The sequence below is a fragment of the Pongo abelii genome, chromosome 1 (genome assembly GCF_028885655.2).
Source record: "Pongo abelii isolate AG06213 chromosome 1, NHGRI_mPonAbe1-v2.0_pri, whole genome shotgun sequence".
NCBI classification, from domain to species: Eukaryota; Metazoa; Chordata; class Mammalia; order Primates; family Hominidae; genus Pongo; species Pongo abelii.
Genome location: NC_071985.2, coordinates 46,476,224 through 46,494,454, shown reverse-complemented (window position 1 = coordinate 46,494,454; position 18,231 = coordinate 46,476,224). Strand labels below are relative to the sequence as shown.

Sequence of the window (18,231 nt, the reverse complement as noted above, 5' to 3'; positions counted from 1 at the left end):
GAAAATGTTATTAAGAAAATCATAAAGAAGAGAAAATACATTTACTGTTCATTAAGTGGGTCATCATGTTGAGCAGGCTGACGAGTAAGAAGAGGAGGGGTAGTCTTGCTGTCTCAGGGGTGGCGGGGAAGGAAGAAAATCTGCATGTAAGTGGCCCTGTGCAGTTGAAGGCCGTGTTGTTCACGGGTCACAAATTCAGCTTCACTTACCCACCCCTCAGATCAGAATTACTCAGATTTCCCTGTCTTCAAAGAGACGTAAGGAAATTATGCCAAGTGGTGAATATATTGGGTGGAAGAGAAATGAGAGAAGGTTGTATGTGTCACTGATCTCAACTATAGCATTTGCTGCTGATATAGAACATGCTGTGTATATATCTATAAATACACACACGAACACATTGCATGTATATAAAAATTGTTCACACTTTTAGTGGTGGTTACTGGGTATTGGTAAAGGATTGAGTAGGCACTGTGATGAAACTTCACAAAGCAGATGGAAAAGATGCATTAATAGCCACAGGGGGCAGGGTAAGGGAGCAATTCAGGAAAATGGAGAGGCTTAGCTAAAATTTGTCAGTCAGGAATTTTGGCATTTGAGACTTGTTTTCATACTATGTATGTAATAGACAACCCCTTCATTTTGTAGTAACAGTGTTAGAACAGCCAGGTGCCTGAAGGCAAGCGACACAATTCACTGAAGAGCATACTACAGATGTAGTATCTGGATATCAAGTTTCCCCACTTAAAAAATGGGTGCGATCAAAGAAAAGCAGGATGAGAGCAAGCGTGAAAGGTGACAAACTATTGACAACAATTACAAGGCCGAGACTAAGGCCAATTTAGGGAACGGGCTGTTAGACTAGGAACAGGGGCGGGTTCAGAGGGAGGGGCAGAATGTGGGCAGCACTCCTGGGCCCTGAGACCCTCCTCCTGGGCCCTGAGACCCTCCTGCGGAGTAAAACCCTGGCACCTCGCCACCTCCGAGGCTGAACCAAGATGGCGCGCGGCCTCAAAGCGGCGCTCTCGTCACGTGCCCGGACCGGAGAGGCTTGGGGGCGGGAGGCGTGGCCTCAGTCGCGGCAGCCCGGCCCCGCCTAGGGGGCGGAGCCGGGGGGGGTTGTCTGCGGAGGAAGGGGGCGGGGCCTCGCGGCCGGGCGCTTGGGCGGCGGAGGCTGCAGCTACCTCGGCGCCGGCTCGGCTCTAGGACGTGTCGGGCTGCCCCGGTCGGGGGCGGCTCCCTGCTGCCTCCGAGCCTAGCCGCCTGGCCTTCGGCATTTGCAGGCAGGTGAGCGCCCAGAGCCTGGACTGGGGTAGGATGCGTCTTTTCCCCATCTCCAGCTCCCCTCGACAGTTTGGGGAGGGGTCTCGTCTATCGCACCTCGGGAAACAGCCCTTTTTGACTCCGTATGTGCTGTCTCCGGCAGGCGTCGGTACTGCTCCCCGCGCCGCCCCTCGCCGGCCTTTGCGGTGCCCTGTGCCCTTGGGGGTGAGGATGGGGGCGATGCCCGATCTGCGGGGAGGGCGTGGAGTGCGCCCTCTGCTCCATCGGCTTCGGGGGAGGGGGCCGAGTTGGCGAGTCTCCCGGTGGGAACGGAGCAGACTGCGCCCCCATTTCCCCTCCAGGAGAGTCAGAAAAAGCGCCTCTCGGCTCCGGGGCCAACCCCACTCCTTTGGGGACGCGATTCTGAGGGGCTGTGGTCTTCGCTCTTCGCGGGGGTCTTAATCCTTTCCGCGTTCCTCATAGCACCCCTGTTCCTGTCGCTAGCTCTCCATTCCTCGAACTGCCAGCCTCAGTCTGTGCCAGAGATGCCCCCATCTCCGCAGTGCCAGGGCGGTGGGGTGGAAGGAGCGGCCAACCCGAGGCCTGGTGGGGGTGGGGACGGGGTGGGCGCAACAGGAAAAGAGGGCTGGAATAGAGATGCCTGAACTGGGAGGGTGGGAGTGGGGCGCTGACTTACGTCCACGCAGTAGGGATGTTTTCCAGCGCAGATTTTGAGGTTTTGATGGTAGGTGGGAAGAGAGAGGTCGGGCTGGAGGACTTGGAGACATGGTGTAGGTGGTTTTCTTTGAGGAGGAGGAGGGATCCAGGACAAGGTGCCACTAGGAGCTGATGTCACCTTTGAGGAGAGGTGTGCTGGTAGTTTCCATCAGAGGAGCAGGAGAGTTGGGGCCGTTCTGTGTGGAGAGCAAGTGGTTAAGGAGGCTCTGCTTAGCAGGGAGATCCCCTCCTGGTGTGAGCTTAAGGGTCCCCTCCAGGAGCCAGGTTTCAGGGATTTCCCGTAGTCCTTTCCAGAGTTCTTGGATCTGGTACCTAGTACTTTGCTCAACATCCAGCAAACATTTATTGGACACCTACTATCTGCCAGATACCTAGCTCGGTGCTAGGTCTTCTGAAGGCAATTTACAGCCACGGAGCAGCTGAAAGGTACACATAGTAGGCACACGTAGCAGGTATTCTGTTAACACCTCCCTCACCCCCCACCCCCATTCTGTTACATTGCTGTTGGATTAGAAAAAGAAAGAACTGTGTCCAAGTGCTTTCAAACAGCTGTCTGAATTAGACTCCAACCTACACACCCCCTACCACTATTAACTGGCCAGGTAGTCCCAGGGAAGCTGCCTAAGCAAAAGGGCAGCTTGAATGATTTCCCTTGGTTATTTTCTCAGTTTTTGTCCTGAGGCTTGAGGAGGCTTCTTGGGGTAAATGGTATCTCAAAGTAAGGAGATAATGAATGACAAAATGGTTATTGGGGGCCAAGAATGTCCTAGACACTCTGTGTAGTGGGAGACGCCATCTCTGGAAGATGGAATAGTGTGCGGGAGGAGGGTGTGGAAGGGAATTTGCATCCAGTGGGGTTGGGGTTTGTGCTGCTGAGCATGTCGTGATGTCAGAACCATGCGGTGCAGGAGGTCTGGCTGCTGGGCTGTAAAGGAGGGCTGGAGGGGCAGGGCATGGCAGGCAGCCAGGCTGCTGGGTCTCATCTCTGAGTTGATTGCTGAAATCTTAGAGTTGGAAAGAGTTGTCAGGGATGGCTTGTAGGTCCTCACAGAGCCTCTGAGGATGGCAGAGCTAGAGCTAGGCAAGAGAATGAGTAGTCAGGCTGTGGTGGTGATGAGGTGGGGATGAAAGCTCAGCAGGGCGGGGGAGCTGGGTGCTAAGGGGGTTTTAAGATATGGGCAGCTAGCCGAGGCCTTCAAATGCCAAGGACATTCTCCCCTGGGCTTTAGGCCCTACTGTGTTGGCTCCATAGGTGAGTTGCTGTAGAAACAAGGTGTGGCAATTGAGTGGTATGGAGGGGGGTGTGTGTGTGTGCACGCGCATGTGTGAGTGTGTGTGCTTGTGCATGTGTTGGAGAGGAGGAGTGGTGAGGAGCAGGGAGGATTGAGGGAGTGAAAGCTGCCTCAAAGTCTGGGTCCTACGTAGGGAATTGAGAGAAATGGAGGGGAGGGAGTGGGGTCAGAGGGAGGGACAAGTGTGTATTGCAGCCACATGAAGTCACCATCTGTCCCCCTCTGGCCTGCTAGCTCACGGACCTATAATTAGCTCTGGAGGGCATACGGTGCTGGCTCACAGGAGCGTGGCACTTCGGGTGGCCAGCAGAGTGGAGGATTCAGAGGGACCGTGGTCCTTGATGCACTGTGGAAGGGGCTGCTTCTAGGGGACCCTCTGCATTTGCTGTACTGGGAGGGGCCTGAGGCAACTGAGAATGTCATGGGGACAGGGCTGGTGGGGAAAACAGCAGTGGGGGAAGGAGCTCTAAGCGAGGATGGCAGGAGACTCCAGGGCTGGGCTGAGCCTGAGGCCTCCCCGCTTGTTGCCTGGCTGCTGGCCCACTGCACAAGAAGCACGATTGCTGCCCAGCTCATTGCTCTGCTTTCAGAGAGGCTCGGGTGCTGCAACCTCGGGGCCTCCTTGAGGTGTCTCCATCCCCCCCAGGTGAAGTCAGCTCTAGCATGGAGTAGCCACCTGCCTTTCACTTGGTGGTTGAGAGGCCTTGGCTGGGGATGCTTCGTTCTGAGAGAGCTGGAGGAGAAGCTGCCACCAGTTAATTCCGTTGGTCAAACTCCAAGTGGTGCTCAGCACTGACCCCCTGGCTGTGCCAGAGACTGAGAGTTTGGTCACATGCGTCTCTGTACTGCTCTCCAGTGATTACATGTGTATCTGTGTTCTCTCAAGTAGCCTGTGAACTTTCTGTCTTACATGTCTTTTGCTTTCGTAACAGTATCGGATGCATGGAAATCACTCAGTAAGTGATCGTTGGATTGAATTGAAGAGGTCTGTCTTCTGATCCCCTGAGTTCCATGAAGCAGGGCCTCCTTGCCACTGGAGATATTTAACCTGGAGCAGCGAAGCCTCTGGGGACCGAGGACACTGGTGTTACATCCCTTTGGGGGCATTAGATTCTGTGGGCAGTAGATGAAGTGAAAACTCCCCAGTCTCTCATAAAGCATGGCATATGGGTTTATAACCATGAACAGTAATATGAATGTATAGATATGGTATATATGTATTCTATATTATATAAATAGATACTGTATGTACTACTGTAGAGTGATTTTACAAAGAGTGCATACGCACAATATGATTTTGTAGTGAAGTGTCAGATGAAATAGCTGATTTGATTTTAGAGGCCTTTATTGCTTATTTCGCCCAGCTGTTAAGAGTTGAATTCTCATAAGTTAGATATATACTTGATGTGCCTTCATGGCCACTGACTTCAGATAGATAACTGTCATTTCAAAGAGAGATGGGTTTTCCATTCAATTTAAGAAAAAGCTTCCTTAGAACGATGAAGCCTTCCTCATTTGATAGTGAGCTGCTTGTTCCTGAAGGATAATCAAGTCAAGACTGGGCTGCCAGGGATGTTGTGAAAGGAACTCCCACACAGGGTGGGAAGTGGCCTGTGTGACCTCCGAGAGCCCTTCTGAGTCCAGGTGTGAGGTGAGGCTGGATGGGAGAGGGCCTCGGCAGCTGCTTCAGAAGATGGCTCTCCTTTGGGAGTGGAGGCCTGGGGAGTGGGGCCGGGCCTGGAGCTTTGCATGAGCTGTTCCGTGAAGAGTGGGCATTTTGGGACACTCAGGGGGGTGACCCCAGCAATCTCATGGACATGGAGGCCTGGGCTTGGGAGATGGTGTAGTGCATCCCCGATGGGTGGGGGTAGGTAGAAAGATGGGGTGGCCCCAGTTCCATGACTTCAGCTCAAACTAGGCTAGTTGTGGAGTGCTCCAAATTTTTGGTCCTACTTTGGGGCAGAGCACCTGGAGCAAGTGGAGCTTTCATTCTTTCAGTATCACCCCATCCCTCCCTCCTCTCTTGCTTATACCTTCTCACACAGGTTCGAGGCCACACGTGGACTTACGCTCTCTCATGACCAGCAGTACACTTTCATGATCACACACGCATACTTGCACAAGCTCTCACAGCCCCCATGTGCTCCTGGGAGCACGTATGATGTTATGAATCCCAGATGCTTGTGCATGTATGACCACACACATTTACTGTCATGGCTGTGTACCCACACATGTGTTCTCATGACCACAATTAGATGCAGTCAAGATCTCTGATGTGCTTACGGATACACACATCTACACACTGTCATGAGTCTATATACCTACTTGCTCTCATGCCTATGCTCTCGGGACGCCATTCTTATGACCATACCTTTATACATAGACATACATACAACATATACTCTCTCTCTCTCGGTCCCCTTTTCCCCTCTCTCTCCCTATTGCCCAGGCTGGAGTGCAGTGGCATGATCATGGCTCACTGCAGCCTCAACCTCCTGGGTTCAAGTGATCCTCCCACCTCAGTCTTCCGAGTAACTGGGAATACAGGTGCATGCCACCATGCCCAGCTAGTTTTCATATTTTTAGTAGAGATGCGGTTTTGCCATGTTGCCCAGGCTGGTTTCTAAGTCCTGAGCTTAAGTAATCTCCTTGCCTTGGCCTTCCAAAGTGCTACTGCGCCCAGGGCTTATGCCCGAGGCATGAACTGCTACTGCACTGGCTTCTCTTCCTTTTTCATGGCCACACATGTATAGCATGCGTTCTCATGATCACACACACACTCTGTTGCATGAAGACACATGACACCCCCCCATTCCCTTTTCATACTGCCCCCCACTTCTGTGACCACATACAAATGCATGTTTTTTATGATGCCTACATTCCTCCCTGCAGTTCTGTACTCTGGGCTTTTTACACCTGGTGCCTATTAGCACTCTGGACCCATCCCCTTCTCTGCTCTGCGATGGCTCCCTAATCTGATGGGTTGATCTACGAATGCGGTGACTTTGAGCATTTTTTTTTTTTTTTTTTTTACCACCAGAGGACCCTGTTTAATATTTGTCCCACATGGATCCCTAGTTTTGAAATATTTTTATTCTCCAAATTTGCTATGCTTATTAATTTGTTTCTTCTTCTGCAAACATTATTTGAGGACATTTGTGTTGATTAATGGCTCTGATTAGCAGAAGATGTCTAGGGTTTTCTCTGGGAATGTACTTAATGATGTAAGTTCAGCAAAAGCTGTGTCTGTATTTGGTGGTGCAGACTCATATTTTGACTTGGTAACTGTATGATCACTATTAGACATTTGGAGTGTGGAGAATAGTTGGTTGGCTCCTGGTGTTACTTGTGTAGCGTTCCCAGGGTTGTCACTGTTGCACTGATGTACAGCCTTTCTGAGAGAACGTGTGTGTGTTTGTTTTTTTAGCAGGGGGCTTCTGTAGACAATATTTAAACTAGGGATTTTCTAACCTCTTCATGGACTTGGAATCCTTTTATACAATTGAAACCTTAATCAGATGTCCCATAAAACGGACAGATTTGGAGTCGATGGTTTTAAAGTAAGAAAAGGGAATTTAGAGCCTTTTGAGTTTGTCACACCTCTTCACCCTCCTTTTGGCCTTGGACTTCCCCTAAAGGTACTTTGTCGTAAAGCCTAGTTTGCAAACACCAGTCTTAAGTTAAAGAGGTAGGTGTGACGTCTATAATTTTGGGTACTTCAGAAGAGGAACTATTTGCGGATGGGGGCTCAGAGGCTTGTAGTTCTCCCTTTCCCGCTGGGTTTTTTTTTTTTTTTTTTTTTTTTGTTGTTGTTGTTGTTGTTGTTTTTGAAATAGGGGCTTGCTCTGTCACCCAGGCTGGAGTAAGCAGTGTGATCTTGGCTTACTGCAGCCTCCGTCTCCTAGGCTTAAGTGATCCTCCCACTTCAGCCTCCTGAGTAATTGGGACTACAGACACATGCCGCTGTGCCCAGCTAATTTTTTTTATTTATTTATTTTTTTGTATAGAGGATGTCTCACTATGTTGCCTATGCTGGTCTTGAACTCCTGGGCTCAAGCAATTTCTCACCTCATCCCCCCAAATTGCTGGGATTAAAGGCATGAGCTACCATGCCTGGCCTTCCCCATTAGTTTTGACATTAGTCCTCCTAGGGTGGCAATGGCAAAGGTGACCATATGGCCAGGTGAAACCTGTGTTCTGATGTGATTGTTAACAGTGGTTTATTGTCCAAACCATGATCCTCTTGGTTTAGAGGGTCATGGTTTGGACAGTAAGTTCTGTGCTCACTCAAGTGATAGGCCATGTCTTGGGAAAAGGTGGCCCATGTCTAACTCCTGGGGAGCAGCTGGAGAGCTGGGCTTCACAGACTCAGGCCCAGGGGAGCCTGTCTGAACAGATGCTTCCTTCCGTGTCCCCTGAATGAGCCTGGCATTAGGAGGCTGAGTGTATTCGGCAGCTGGTACTAACCTGTGCTTGGGCGGCATTTTATACTTCTCAGAACTGTTTCATGTCTGTTACCTCTTTGAGCCTCTTGACAACCTGTGAGAGCACTGGAGCGTATTGTGTGTTATAATGTTCATTTTCCAGAATTGGGAACCTGAAGCACAGAGGGATAAAGTGTCACTGCTAGTCGTGTCGGGGGCGCAGAGAACTGGATGCTTTTGAAGGGATCTGTGGCTAGCAGTGGAAACTCTTAAGTAGGGCTTTTCCAAGAGTTTTTTCTCTGGGAATGGCTTCCTGTAGCCAGAATAGATTTTTAATTTTCTTATTGTAGTTTGGTGGGCCCAGCCTTGAGGCGCTTTGGGAGCCTAGGGTGCTGAGAGTTCATTAACACTTATCGAGTGTTGCTGGGTGCTGATCTCAGCACTTTGTGTAGGCTGACTCTAGACATCCTCTGTCCCAGCTGTCTGAGGTGGGTACTGTTATCATCCCCATTCACAGAGGTTGGGGAATGGAAGCTCAGAGAGATTCAGGATCTTCCCAGGGTCACCTGCATGGTCAGTGGGCATGACAGCCTTCAGAATCATCAGCTGCTCTGGAGTCTGCCTTTCAAGACAGGAGCAGCCCCCATCTTGCTCTCAAGAAGGTTTAATTTTCAGACCAGGTGTGGTGGCTTACACCTGTAATACTAGCACTTTGGGAGGCCGAAGTGGGCAGACAGCTGAGGTCAGGAGTTCAAGACCACCCTGGCCAAAATGGTGAAATGCCATCTCTACTAAAAATACAAAAAAAAAAAAAATTATCCAGATGTGGTGGCATGCACCTGTAATCCCAGCTACTCGGGAGGCTGAGGCAGGAGAATCACTTGAACCCAGGAGGTGGCCATGTCAGTCCTGTTTTGGAGTTCCCTTTCTTTGAAGTCAGTCAGGGATGGACTGCCCTGGAATGACCATCAGCACAGGTCTGTTCAGTTCCATGTGTGTTAGGGCCCTGTGTTAGAGTACTCAGAGATGGGTCTACAGATGAGATGATGTAAAGTAAGAGAAATCCCATGAAGAGAGGTATAACTAGAGGGCAATGCTGGGTCAGCAGAAGGGCAGGTCTCACACACTGGAGGGATCAGAAGAGACTCCATGGAGGAAGTGGTGTTTGAGATGAGCTTAGCAAGGTGATCTAAGCTCATGAGACCAACATGGAAAGGGAGATGAGAGGCAGGCCAGTGAGGATCTGGACAAACAGTAGCGATAGGTGCGTCCTGGGAGCAGGCCTTAGTGAGCAGGGCTAGGGAAGGGCTAGGGAGCAGCAGGAGAGGAGGTAGGGCTGGATTTCTGGAGGAGAGGATGGGTGAGGGCCAGGCTTCTGGGGGTGCAAAGCTGGACAGGGAAGAAGGAGAAGCTTCTGGGCAGCCTGAGGCATGGGCAGCTGGGCTGCAGGCCCATGTTGGGGAGAATGTCTGAGAGCCCCAAGGATGAGGGCTCCGAAGAGTGTCTGTTTCTGCAGTGCCTATGGGAGTAGGGGGCAGTGGGGGGAACTCAGGGAAGTTGCCTACAACTTGGTGTGGAGCCAGCTAGGGGCTGGGAGCAGAGATTTGGGTGCGTGGAGGATGGGGCCTTCCAGTGGGGCCTTTCAGTCACCCATGGCCTCATGACCATGTTGGCTGCTCTGCAGAGGCCTTCCCCAGGCTGGAGGAGGAGAAGGACAGGGAAGGCCGAGGAGAGCTGTCCTCCGGCTGCCATCACCCTGATGAGGGGTGGGAAGGTTTCTTGGAGAAGACATGAAGTCTGAAGGAGTTGTCTTTACCCTCTCTCTTCTTCCTCCTTCTTCTACCCCTCTTTGGCACGAGACAGACAGATTGAATCCTGGTTCTTCATTTCACTAGCTGCATAGACTTGGTTACATGACATTGCATCTCAGTTCTCACTTATGTGAAATGGGAAGAAGAATTACATCTTCCTTGCAAATAATTATGAGGATTAAAATAAATTAATCCATACCACTTGGAAGCACAGTGCTGGGCACACGGTAAATGTGAGTGACTTATAGCAGCTCTGGCGACCACTATTTTTCTGGAAGACCCCCGCCCTCCCCATTTCTTTAGATCCTCCTCTGACCTCCAGCTGGGCAGGTGTCCGACCCTCCTCTTTTCCCTCGTGGCTGCCACCTGGAGGCTCCCTTTTTGCCCAGCTGAATAGCCCCTCAGACACTCCTAGCAGCCCTGCCCCGGGCTGTGGTCTCCGCAGGGGCTGGCAACCTTGCCTTTGTCCAGCTCTCTCCGTGGCCAGGCCTGCCATCTGGTAGGCAGGAGGGAGCCAGGCCTGTATGTGGGGCCATCCAGAGCAACAGACCCAAATGCCCATCCCTCCTGTGTGTTAGGAAAAGGTGGGGGTGACTTTTGGGATGCCAAAGAGGCCCCCAAGTTACCTCTTCTGTGTTTCTAAAGGCCTAAGGCCTACTTTTTGTCCAATCCCCCACCCCCCCCACACACACACTCACACCCACTCACTCTTGAGCCCTCTTCGCTGTTTCACAGCCTGCCCACACTCCTCCCCGGCAAAGCCCCTTGCAAATGCTTGCTTCGGGGACTGGCAGCTTTCGCCTCTGAATCAGGACCTGTGAGTGTTACTTAGAAATTGTGCGGGAGTTGAGGAGGCTTCTGTTAGGCTGAGATGATAATTGCGCTATTTAAAGACGGCCCTGGAGCCAGAAGGAGCTGGAAGGAGCCAGGTGCCCCACGTGGCTGTCCTGGGGCTCCCTTCTGCTCACTGTGCCTGTGCAGCAGACAGGACAGGGGCAGGAGGTCCTGGACAGTCATCTCAGGGGCATCTGCCTGGCAGTCCTCTCTGGGCTATCTTCAGACCAGCTCTACATGATGCCATTTGGCCAGGGGAAGTGGAGTTGCTCGCTGGCACCTGGTTTAGAGAGAGGCCAGGAAAGGGCTAGTGAGAAGAGAAGCAACCAAAGCCAGCTTCTCAGTTGCTAAAATGACCAGGAGGATTTGGGGAGGCCAAGTTGGACCAGATAGCCAGTACCTCACAGTGGTACTGAGGTCTTGTTCTTCCTGAGAACTCCAGCACCTTTCCTATAAGCAGCTTTAAAAACTCCACCCAAAGGCGGCCAACACTAAGGTAATTCACATTCCCGTGCAATCACAGGGTGCTTTCTACTCTTCATTTGCTGCCCAGCCATGATCTCATCCCTCTAAGGTAGGCAGAACCAGGGTTGTGGGTTTTATCTTGTAGCCAAAACCTCAGTAGGTGATAACAAGCCTGAGGTCAGCCAGCTGGTCTGTGGCAGGACTGTACTCCAGTCTCCTGAGTCCCTGCTCTGGGCTTCTTCCTTTATGCTATGCTACGGGCTGCCTGGGGATCTGCTGGGCTGGGGCCATTCCTGGGATACCTAAGCTCCTTCCTGGCACACTGCAGTCTTCTCCAAAGTTAGCCTCTGCCACAAGGGGCCCCTTCCCTAGCCTAGTCTTCTCTTTTGGCCTCTTACGGCATCTTGGTGTGTGTGGAGGGGTGGGGGAAGATGGGGAGGTGGGCCTGGATGTGGCTGAGCTTGGGAGGGTAGGCTGGGGCCATATGGCCTTTCAGCCTCAGGGTGGAGGGACCTGGGCATGGTGGGTGGGAGAATTGGAGGAACGGCTGTTATCAGCATCAGGGAGATGGCAGCTCTGGACAGACTGGGGCAGCAGCATCTCCTCTCCACTCCCAGCTGCTCTGAGGAGCAGGGAGGTGCGAGTAGGCTGCCCTGGCAGCAGCAGTGTTGGGGAAAGGAGGAGGCAGACCAAGCTTCTACTTTATACTTCTGTAGCCTTCTGGGACCCTGCCCTCCACAGCGGCTGTCTGGCTTGGGGAAGGATCCCCTTGACCAGAGTTTGTGTCCAGTTTCTATGCATGGGAGTGTGTATGTGGCCACATGTGTATCTGTTCTAGGTCTCTGTGTTTCTGTCTCGGGGCATGTGTGTGTGCATGCCCACATGCCTGCTTGCACTACTACGCCCTTCTGGGAAGGGCTGCGAGTGTGAGCTCTGAATTTTCAAGCTGGTGCACTAACTTTCCTTGGATCTAGACCCCACGTTGCTCCCTAGTCTCCCTCTTTCTTTCCCCTGTTTCTGCCTAGAGCATCAGTACTCTGGGGAGGGGGTCCAGGTAGGAGAGGCCTGGCCCTTCTCTGTTTCCCCTGCTGGGTTCAGTCCTGCCACAGGCCTGTGCAGTGTCTGACCTCTCACCTCACACTGGGTCCTGATGCTTCTTGTCCACCCTGACCCTCCTAGTCTGCCTGTTATTCTCACCCCAAGGGTAGACAGAAGGCTTTCCCTGTGTCTCCCATAAGATAAGAGAGAGGGGAAGGAGGGAAAACGTCATTTTTGGGCCACCTCTAGTGTGCCCATTGCTGTGCTGGGGGCTTCACATCCCTTCTCTCCTGCAACTGGGGCCTCTGAAGACAGTCCTTTCTGAAAAACGACTAAGGTGGTAGCTTTCTAATGTAGACAGGGAGGTTGGAATCTGATTGTAGGCAGAGAAATCCCCAGCTGCATGCAGCCTTTTTCTCGTTACTTTCACGTTACTTCATCGCCGGCTTCCTTTGCTCTGACCATTGGGCCCCTGTGCCAGGCTCAACGTATCAGCAGAGCCAGGCTATGCACATGCTAACTGACATCACTGGTGACTTCTGCAGTGTCAGCAATGGGTAATGATGCCGAGAGAGCAGATTCTCAGCCATGATAGGGGCCACACTGTAGCCCCACCGTAGGAGAGTGGCACCCTGCACCTCTATATCACCCCTGGGTTCCTTTCCATCATTCAGTCCCTGCTCCGATGCAAAGGTAGGAGGCTGTGAACTCCGAATCCAAGCCTGCTGTCTGCTAGGCCTGCGTGCTGTCCTCCTTGGCACATTTTGGAAGTGGGGAATGACTTGAGCTAGAGCATCCTCCCTGAATTATGGGCATTGTAGCAGGTCAGGGCTCTCTGCCTGCCCCAGTACCCAGTCTGTGCCTCTCCAAACCCTTAGCCATGTTGTGCCAGTATCCAGGGCAGGAACTACTCTGCCCCTGTTTCCTATGACCCCAAGAGTCCAGCCTTCAGGACTCACAGCCACTCCCACTAAGAGTCCTTTCTACCCATCTGCATTTGCCTTGGTTGGCTTAAGTGATGGGGAAAAGGTTGGAGGTGGCACAGAGACCCTATTTCCTCCCCTCCAACCCCCAGGTCTCAGGAGGACTCTGGGCATCCTGCCAGCTGCTCCCCTGCCGCTGACTGAATCATTTCTATATTTGGCCAGTGATCCACATGGTAGGGGAACCACTGCCACTGCGGCTGCACTTCTGACAGCTGTGGGGAGCAGGGGGAGGCAGAGGCTGGGCAGTAGGTATGTGCATTCCTTGGGAGAACTAAGGAGGTGCCATCAGAGTGAGTAAGCCTGGAGAAGGGGCATGCACCAGCACCTCCCTCTCCTCCCCCACGTTCTAGTTAAGGTCCTGTCTCCTCTGCTCCACCCCCTCCCCGATGCCCTTCTCCACCCAGTTGGTACTCACAGCAGTCTCTTTTCCCACAGACACACTGCCCTCCAGAAACGATGGGTGTCGCTAGATCCAGCTGGGACTCTGCCAGCCTCCGGCACTCAGTCTAAGAGAAGGGCCATCTTCCAGCCCTGCTGTCCCTGCCTGTCATGGCCACATTTGGCTGCTGTCTGCATGTCTGGGGACACAGGGCACCCAGCCCCAGCCCTGAGAAGTTAAGCCAGGCCTTCTGGCTCGGTTCCACAGGGGCACTCCAGACCCCAGGCCCCTTTCCGAGCAAAAGCAACTGATGCTATGGGAGAAGCCCCTGCCCACCTGTCCACTCGCCTGGCACTGCCCACTCTGAGACCCATGCACTGGGTTCCCCTGGAGGTGCCAACCCTGTGAGTCCCTCCCTGTCCCCTGACGCTGAGAAGGCCCTGCCCACCCCCACCATGTGTGAGGTGATGCCCACAATCAATGAGGGGGACCCCCTGGGTCCCCCTCATGGCGCCGATGCTGACGCCAACTTCGAGCAGCTGATGGTGAACATGCTGGATGAGCGGGAGAAGTTGCTGGAGTCTCTTCGGGAGAGTCAGGAGACCTTGGTGGCCACACAGAGCCGGCTCCAGGATGCCCTACACGAGCGGGACCAGCTCCAGCGCCACCTTAACTCCGCCCTCCCCCAGGTAAGGCCCGAAGGCCTGCGTCTCTTTTAACCCCTTTCCTTTCCCTAGCCCTGCTAGATCCACTGGGCCCTCAGCCCATCTGCATCTATTTGCATATCAACAATTGGAATTCACCGAGCGTTTACTCTCCTTCATCTCTCTACTTGAATTCTTTCCCTGTCACTCCCAAGCTCCTCAGTCTGGAAGGTGAAATGGATGGAATTTGATGTGGGTAGAAAAACGCAGCCATAGGTGTCAGCTACAGTGAGCTCAGGCGGCCAGTAGGTGGCACCCTAGACTGGAAAGAAACCTTCTCCCTGCCTACTCCTCTCCAGTGCCCTATTCTTGGAGGTGGGTGGGGAATCACAGACAGTAGAGACGGGAGAAGTCTTAGAGATCGTCTCGTCCAGCTCCGTTATTGCATAGATGAGAAAAGCAAGAGACATCACATGGAAGATGATAGGCAGGGCTGAATCTAGCAGCCGGATGTCTCAACATCCTCTCTCGCACTCCTCAACAGACAACCACCAGCTGTCCTGTAGTCCCGTGTACTGTGTCCTTTCTGTGGACCAAGCACTTTGTAAGGATTCTCTCACTAAATTCTTACAACCCTGAAGTTGGTGCTGTTACTACCATCATCCCATTGTACAAATCACGGAACTAAAGCTGGGGAGATGAGTAAGTTGCTCGTGGCCATCCAGGTAGTGTGTGGTGGAGGCGGGAACTGAGCCTGGGGCTAAGTGCCTGGAGAGGTCAAGTTTCTCACCACTGCACCTATTTCTCCCTCACTGCATTGGCCTGAGAGCTCCCTGCTGATGCCTGCTTATCACCCACTTGGTAGATATTCCAGGCATGGCACATGCTCTGGGGATGCAGGAGGGAGCAGGAGCCTGGATGATTTGGTTCTTGGGCTGTTTAGCTGCTGCTTGTCAAAGAAGCTGTGAACTCTGCCTGATAACCAGGCCCAGAGAGGGCTGGGGGTTGTGTGTCTGTGAGACAGTGCTCACAGTGACTGTGGGAACATCCTGCCCTTTCTGCCCCTCATATGAGTGGAGAGATGGGTATTGAAAGCCAGCTCTGGACACACGGCATAGCCTACCCTGACCCAGTGGGGGCGCTGCTGGGGTTGGGAAGGCAGCCCTGAGGAGCCAAAGAGCTCAAGCCTCAGCGCCAGGACCTTCCCGGTGTGTGGGGAAGAGAACCAGGGCTGGGCCTGAGTGGGTGAGTTTCCTACACAAAAGTGATGCTTGGTGGACAAGAATACGGAGCCCTGGTGAAGCAGCTGGGTGGGCAGGTGGGGACCTCCTCTTTCACTGTGCATGAGGCTCTGAACTTGCCCTAGAGTGAATGAACTAGTTCCTGCCACCAAGGAGCTCATTGACTAGGAAGGAGATACACAACCCATGTGACCGGAGAGAATGCAGAGGAAGATAAGAGAGGCCCAAAAGGGTTATTAAGCACAGTATCAGTGATAAAAATAGCTGCCTTTGATGGGCTTGGGCTAAGTGCTTTCTATACATTGGCTCATTTGACTCTCATACCAGCACCTGGAGGGAGGACTGTTACCTCTGTCTTACAGATCAGAGAATGAGGCTCAGAGAGATTAGGTAACTTATTCAAGATCATACGGCTAACAGGGGCAGAGCTGAGATTTGATCCCAGTCCTACTTGACTTCCGACAATGAAGCTTCATGAGGGCAGGGGTTGTGTCTTTCTTGTCACTATATCCCCAGTGACCTGCACAGGACCTGGTACATGATAGGTGCTCACAAATATTTGTGGTTGAATGATGGACTCCCAAGTTGGTGTTCTTGACCACTCCTCCAAATGGCTTTCAGGAGAGGGAGAGAGTCTCCCCATGGGGAGTCTGGACAGCTCCCAGCCAGGCTGTATCCTTTGAGATGGGCTTTGGAGGATGATTATGATTTCATCGGGTGGTGACAGAGGTTTCCCAGGGGGAGGGAGTCCACTGAGCTAAGATGTGATATTAGGAAGGCATGCTGGTGTTTAGAAACAGCAGGTGATCCAGGTTGACTGGGTCTTAGGGGATATGGAAATGACGTGAGAGAGAAGTTTGAAAACCAGGATAGGAAGTTTGTATTTGTAGGCTGGGTGCAGTGCCTCGCTCCTGTAATCCCAGCACTTTGGGAGGCTGAGGTGGATGGATTGCTTGAGGTCAGGAGTTCAAGATCAGCCTGGGCAATGTGGCAAAACCTCATTTCTATAAAAATCTCAAAAATTAGCTGGGCATAGTGGCAAATGCCTGTGCTCCCAACTACTTGTGAGGCTGAGGTGGAAGGATCGCCTGAGCCCAGGAGGTCCAGGCTGCAGTGAGTTGAAATTGAGTCACTGCACTCAAGCCTGGGTGACAGAGGAGACCCTGTGTCCTGTGTTTGTAGACAGCATTGTGCTTTGGGAGATTTGTAGACAGCAGGGTGTCAGATAGGTTAGAGGTGGAAGGGAGGGGACAGGTATCCTGTGGTGGGGGAGATAAGACAGCTGCTGAGCTTGAGGCCAGGAGAAGGGGCAGCACCAGCCTTTTGGTGGTGGTGTCATGGTGTAGGGCTGGGTGGCAGGCTGTCAAGCCCTGTCTCTGGTTACAGGCATGTGTACATGAGTGCGTGTGCCTGTGAAAGTGTGACTGTGTTTGTGCGTAAGCTGAGGGGTGAGGCAGCATCAGGCCTGGGCTTCTGGAGTGTGAGATGCTTGACCTTGACCACTTTTGGCCATGGCCCTGACAGAAAGGCAGTAATTGAGTAATAATGTCAGAGGTTCATGGTTTCTCATGCTCTGGCATCTCTTGTCCCTTGTGCCCTCCCACAACCCTTCTAGCCCCTTTTGCCCTGTCTGGAGTGATGAGAGGGGATTGGGAGTTCTTCCTTTGGTCATGAATCCTTGGTGTGCGAGGGAGGCTGCAGGTTAGGACAGGGATGAGGCCTGTTGCATCACTCTTAGACCTTGGACATCCACAGAGTTTGGGCCACTCATTTGAAAACCTCCCTGGAAGGAGGTGATGTTTAGCTAAACAGCATATGATGAGCCTGGAATGTGGGAGCAGTCTCTCACCCCTGTATGCTTGTCCTGATGGGGGAGGGTGGGCTGGCAAGGTCTCTGAAGTTATCTGGGCCTGACAGTGTGGAAATGGGTCCCTCTAGAAGTGATACTTGGTACATGGATATTTGGTAAAGCCAGGGCAGGTGCGTTGGCATCAGGAGCTGGGATGTAGCCCTTGCTTGGTTGAGCAGGGCTCCTAGAAAGCCTGACTGGGCAGGTCTGCATGCTCTCTTGCTCCTATGTAGGTAGGTCCTTTGATCTGCTTATTTCCCCTGCTACTTGCAGTTTGCAAAGCCCTGGGATGGGACTGGAAGAGCTCCCTGGGGTGCTCATGCAGACATTATCTTCAAAAGCTCTTTCTCTTCCCTCTTTCTTTTATTTATTTATTTTTATTTTTTGAGACAGAGGCTCACCCTGTCGCCCAGGCTGGAGTGCAGTGGTACGACCTCAGCTCACTGCAACCTCCACCTCCTGGGTTCAAGTGATTCTCCTGCCTCAGCCTCCGGAGTAGCTGGAATTACAGGTGTGCGCCACCACGCCTGACTAATTTTTGTATTTTTAGTCGAGACAGGGTTTCGCCATGTTGGCCAGGCTGGTCTCAAACTCCTGACCTCAGGTGATCTGCCCGGCTCAGCCTCCCAAAGTGTTGGGATTACGGGCATGAGTCACTGTGCTGGGCTTTCTCTTCCCTCTTTCATATCCATCATTTCTGTTTGGACCTTACTCCACCAAACCAGAAGCAGAACTCCCCTCCATCAGTTTCTAAAGGAAAATGTCATTGAATTCCTGGAGAAATGGAAATGCCAAGTGGGAGGGAGGATGTAATCTGGTCATATTGGTGGCTGGATGGGGAAGGGTCTGCAGAGCAGACTCAGTGACTTTCTCACTCTTGTGTACAACTCTGTTCCCTTGGATTCTAACACATGGAATGCACGGAGGACCCAGAGATGTGGACCCCTCTGGAGAAGCACATGCTAGCTACAGGTTTACTGACCTGCAGTGTCGATGGATTGGGATTTTGTGGGGGAGGTGGTGAAAGTAAGGGATGGGTGAGAGGATCCCACCACTGACTTGCAAGTGCGGGACACTGCTTTGGCGGTGAATCCCCAAGCACTGAGGGGCCTTGGGGGTTTTCAGGAATTTGCCACCTTAACCCGGGAGCTGAGCATGTGTCGGGAGCAGCTTCTAGAGCGGGAGGAAGAGATATCAGAACTGAAAGCAGAACGGAATAACACACGGGTAAGTGGGGATGACCTTGTGTCACACGTGCGCGTGTGTG

General features: G+C 52.4%; 1 protein-coding gene across 13 annotated transcripts in view; it reads left to right on the top strand.

Annotated features, from left to right (window-relative positions):
• Positions 1-1,143: 1,143 nt before the first annotated feature.
• The window catches only part of PPFIA4 (PTPRF interacting protein alpha 4), a 52,499-nt gene continuing 35,411 nt past the window's right edge, over positions 1,144-18,231 (top strand). For 5 of the 13 annotated variants that reach the window (XR_008510585.2, XM_054522797.2, XM_054522780.2 and 2 more), the window contains exons 1-3: positions 1,145-1,287; positions 13,287-13,919; positions 18,090-18,191. Coding sequence is in view for 6 of the 13 variants with exons in the window: in XM_054522797.2 (XP_054378772.1) it covers positions 13,686-13,919; positions 18,090-18,191 (336 nt within the window). In the remaining 7 variants the exon portion in view is untranslated. Of the gene's footprint in view, positions 1,288-13,286; positions 13,920-15,442; positions 16,074-16,139; positions 17,198-18,089; positions 18,192-18,231 lie in introns of those variants that run through there. The other 8 variants (XR_008510586.2, XR_008510584.2, XM_054522793.2 and 5 more) reach the window with 4 other exon arrangements.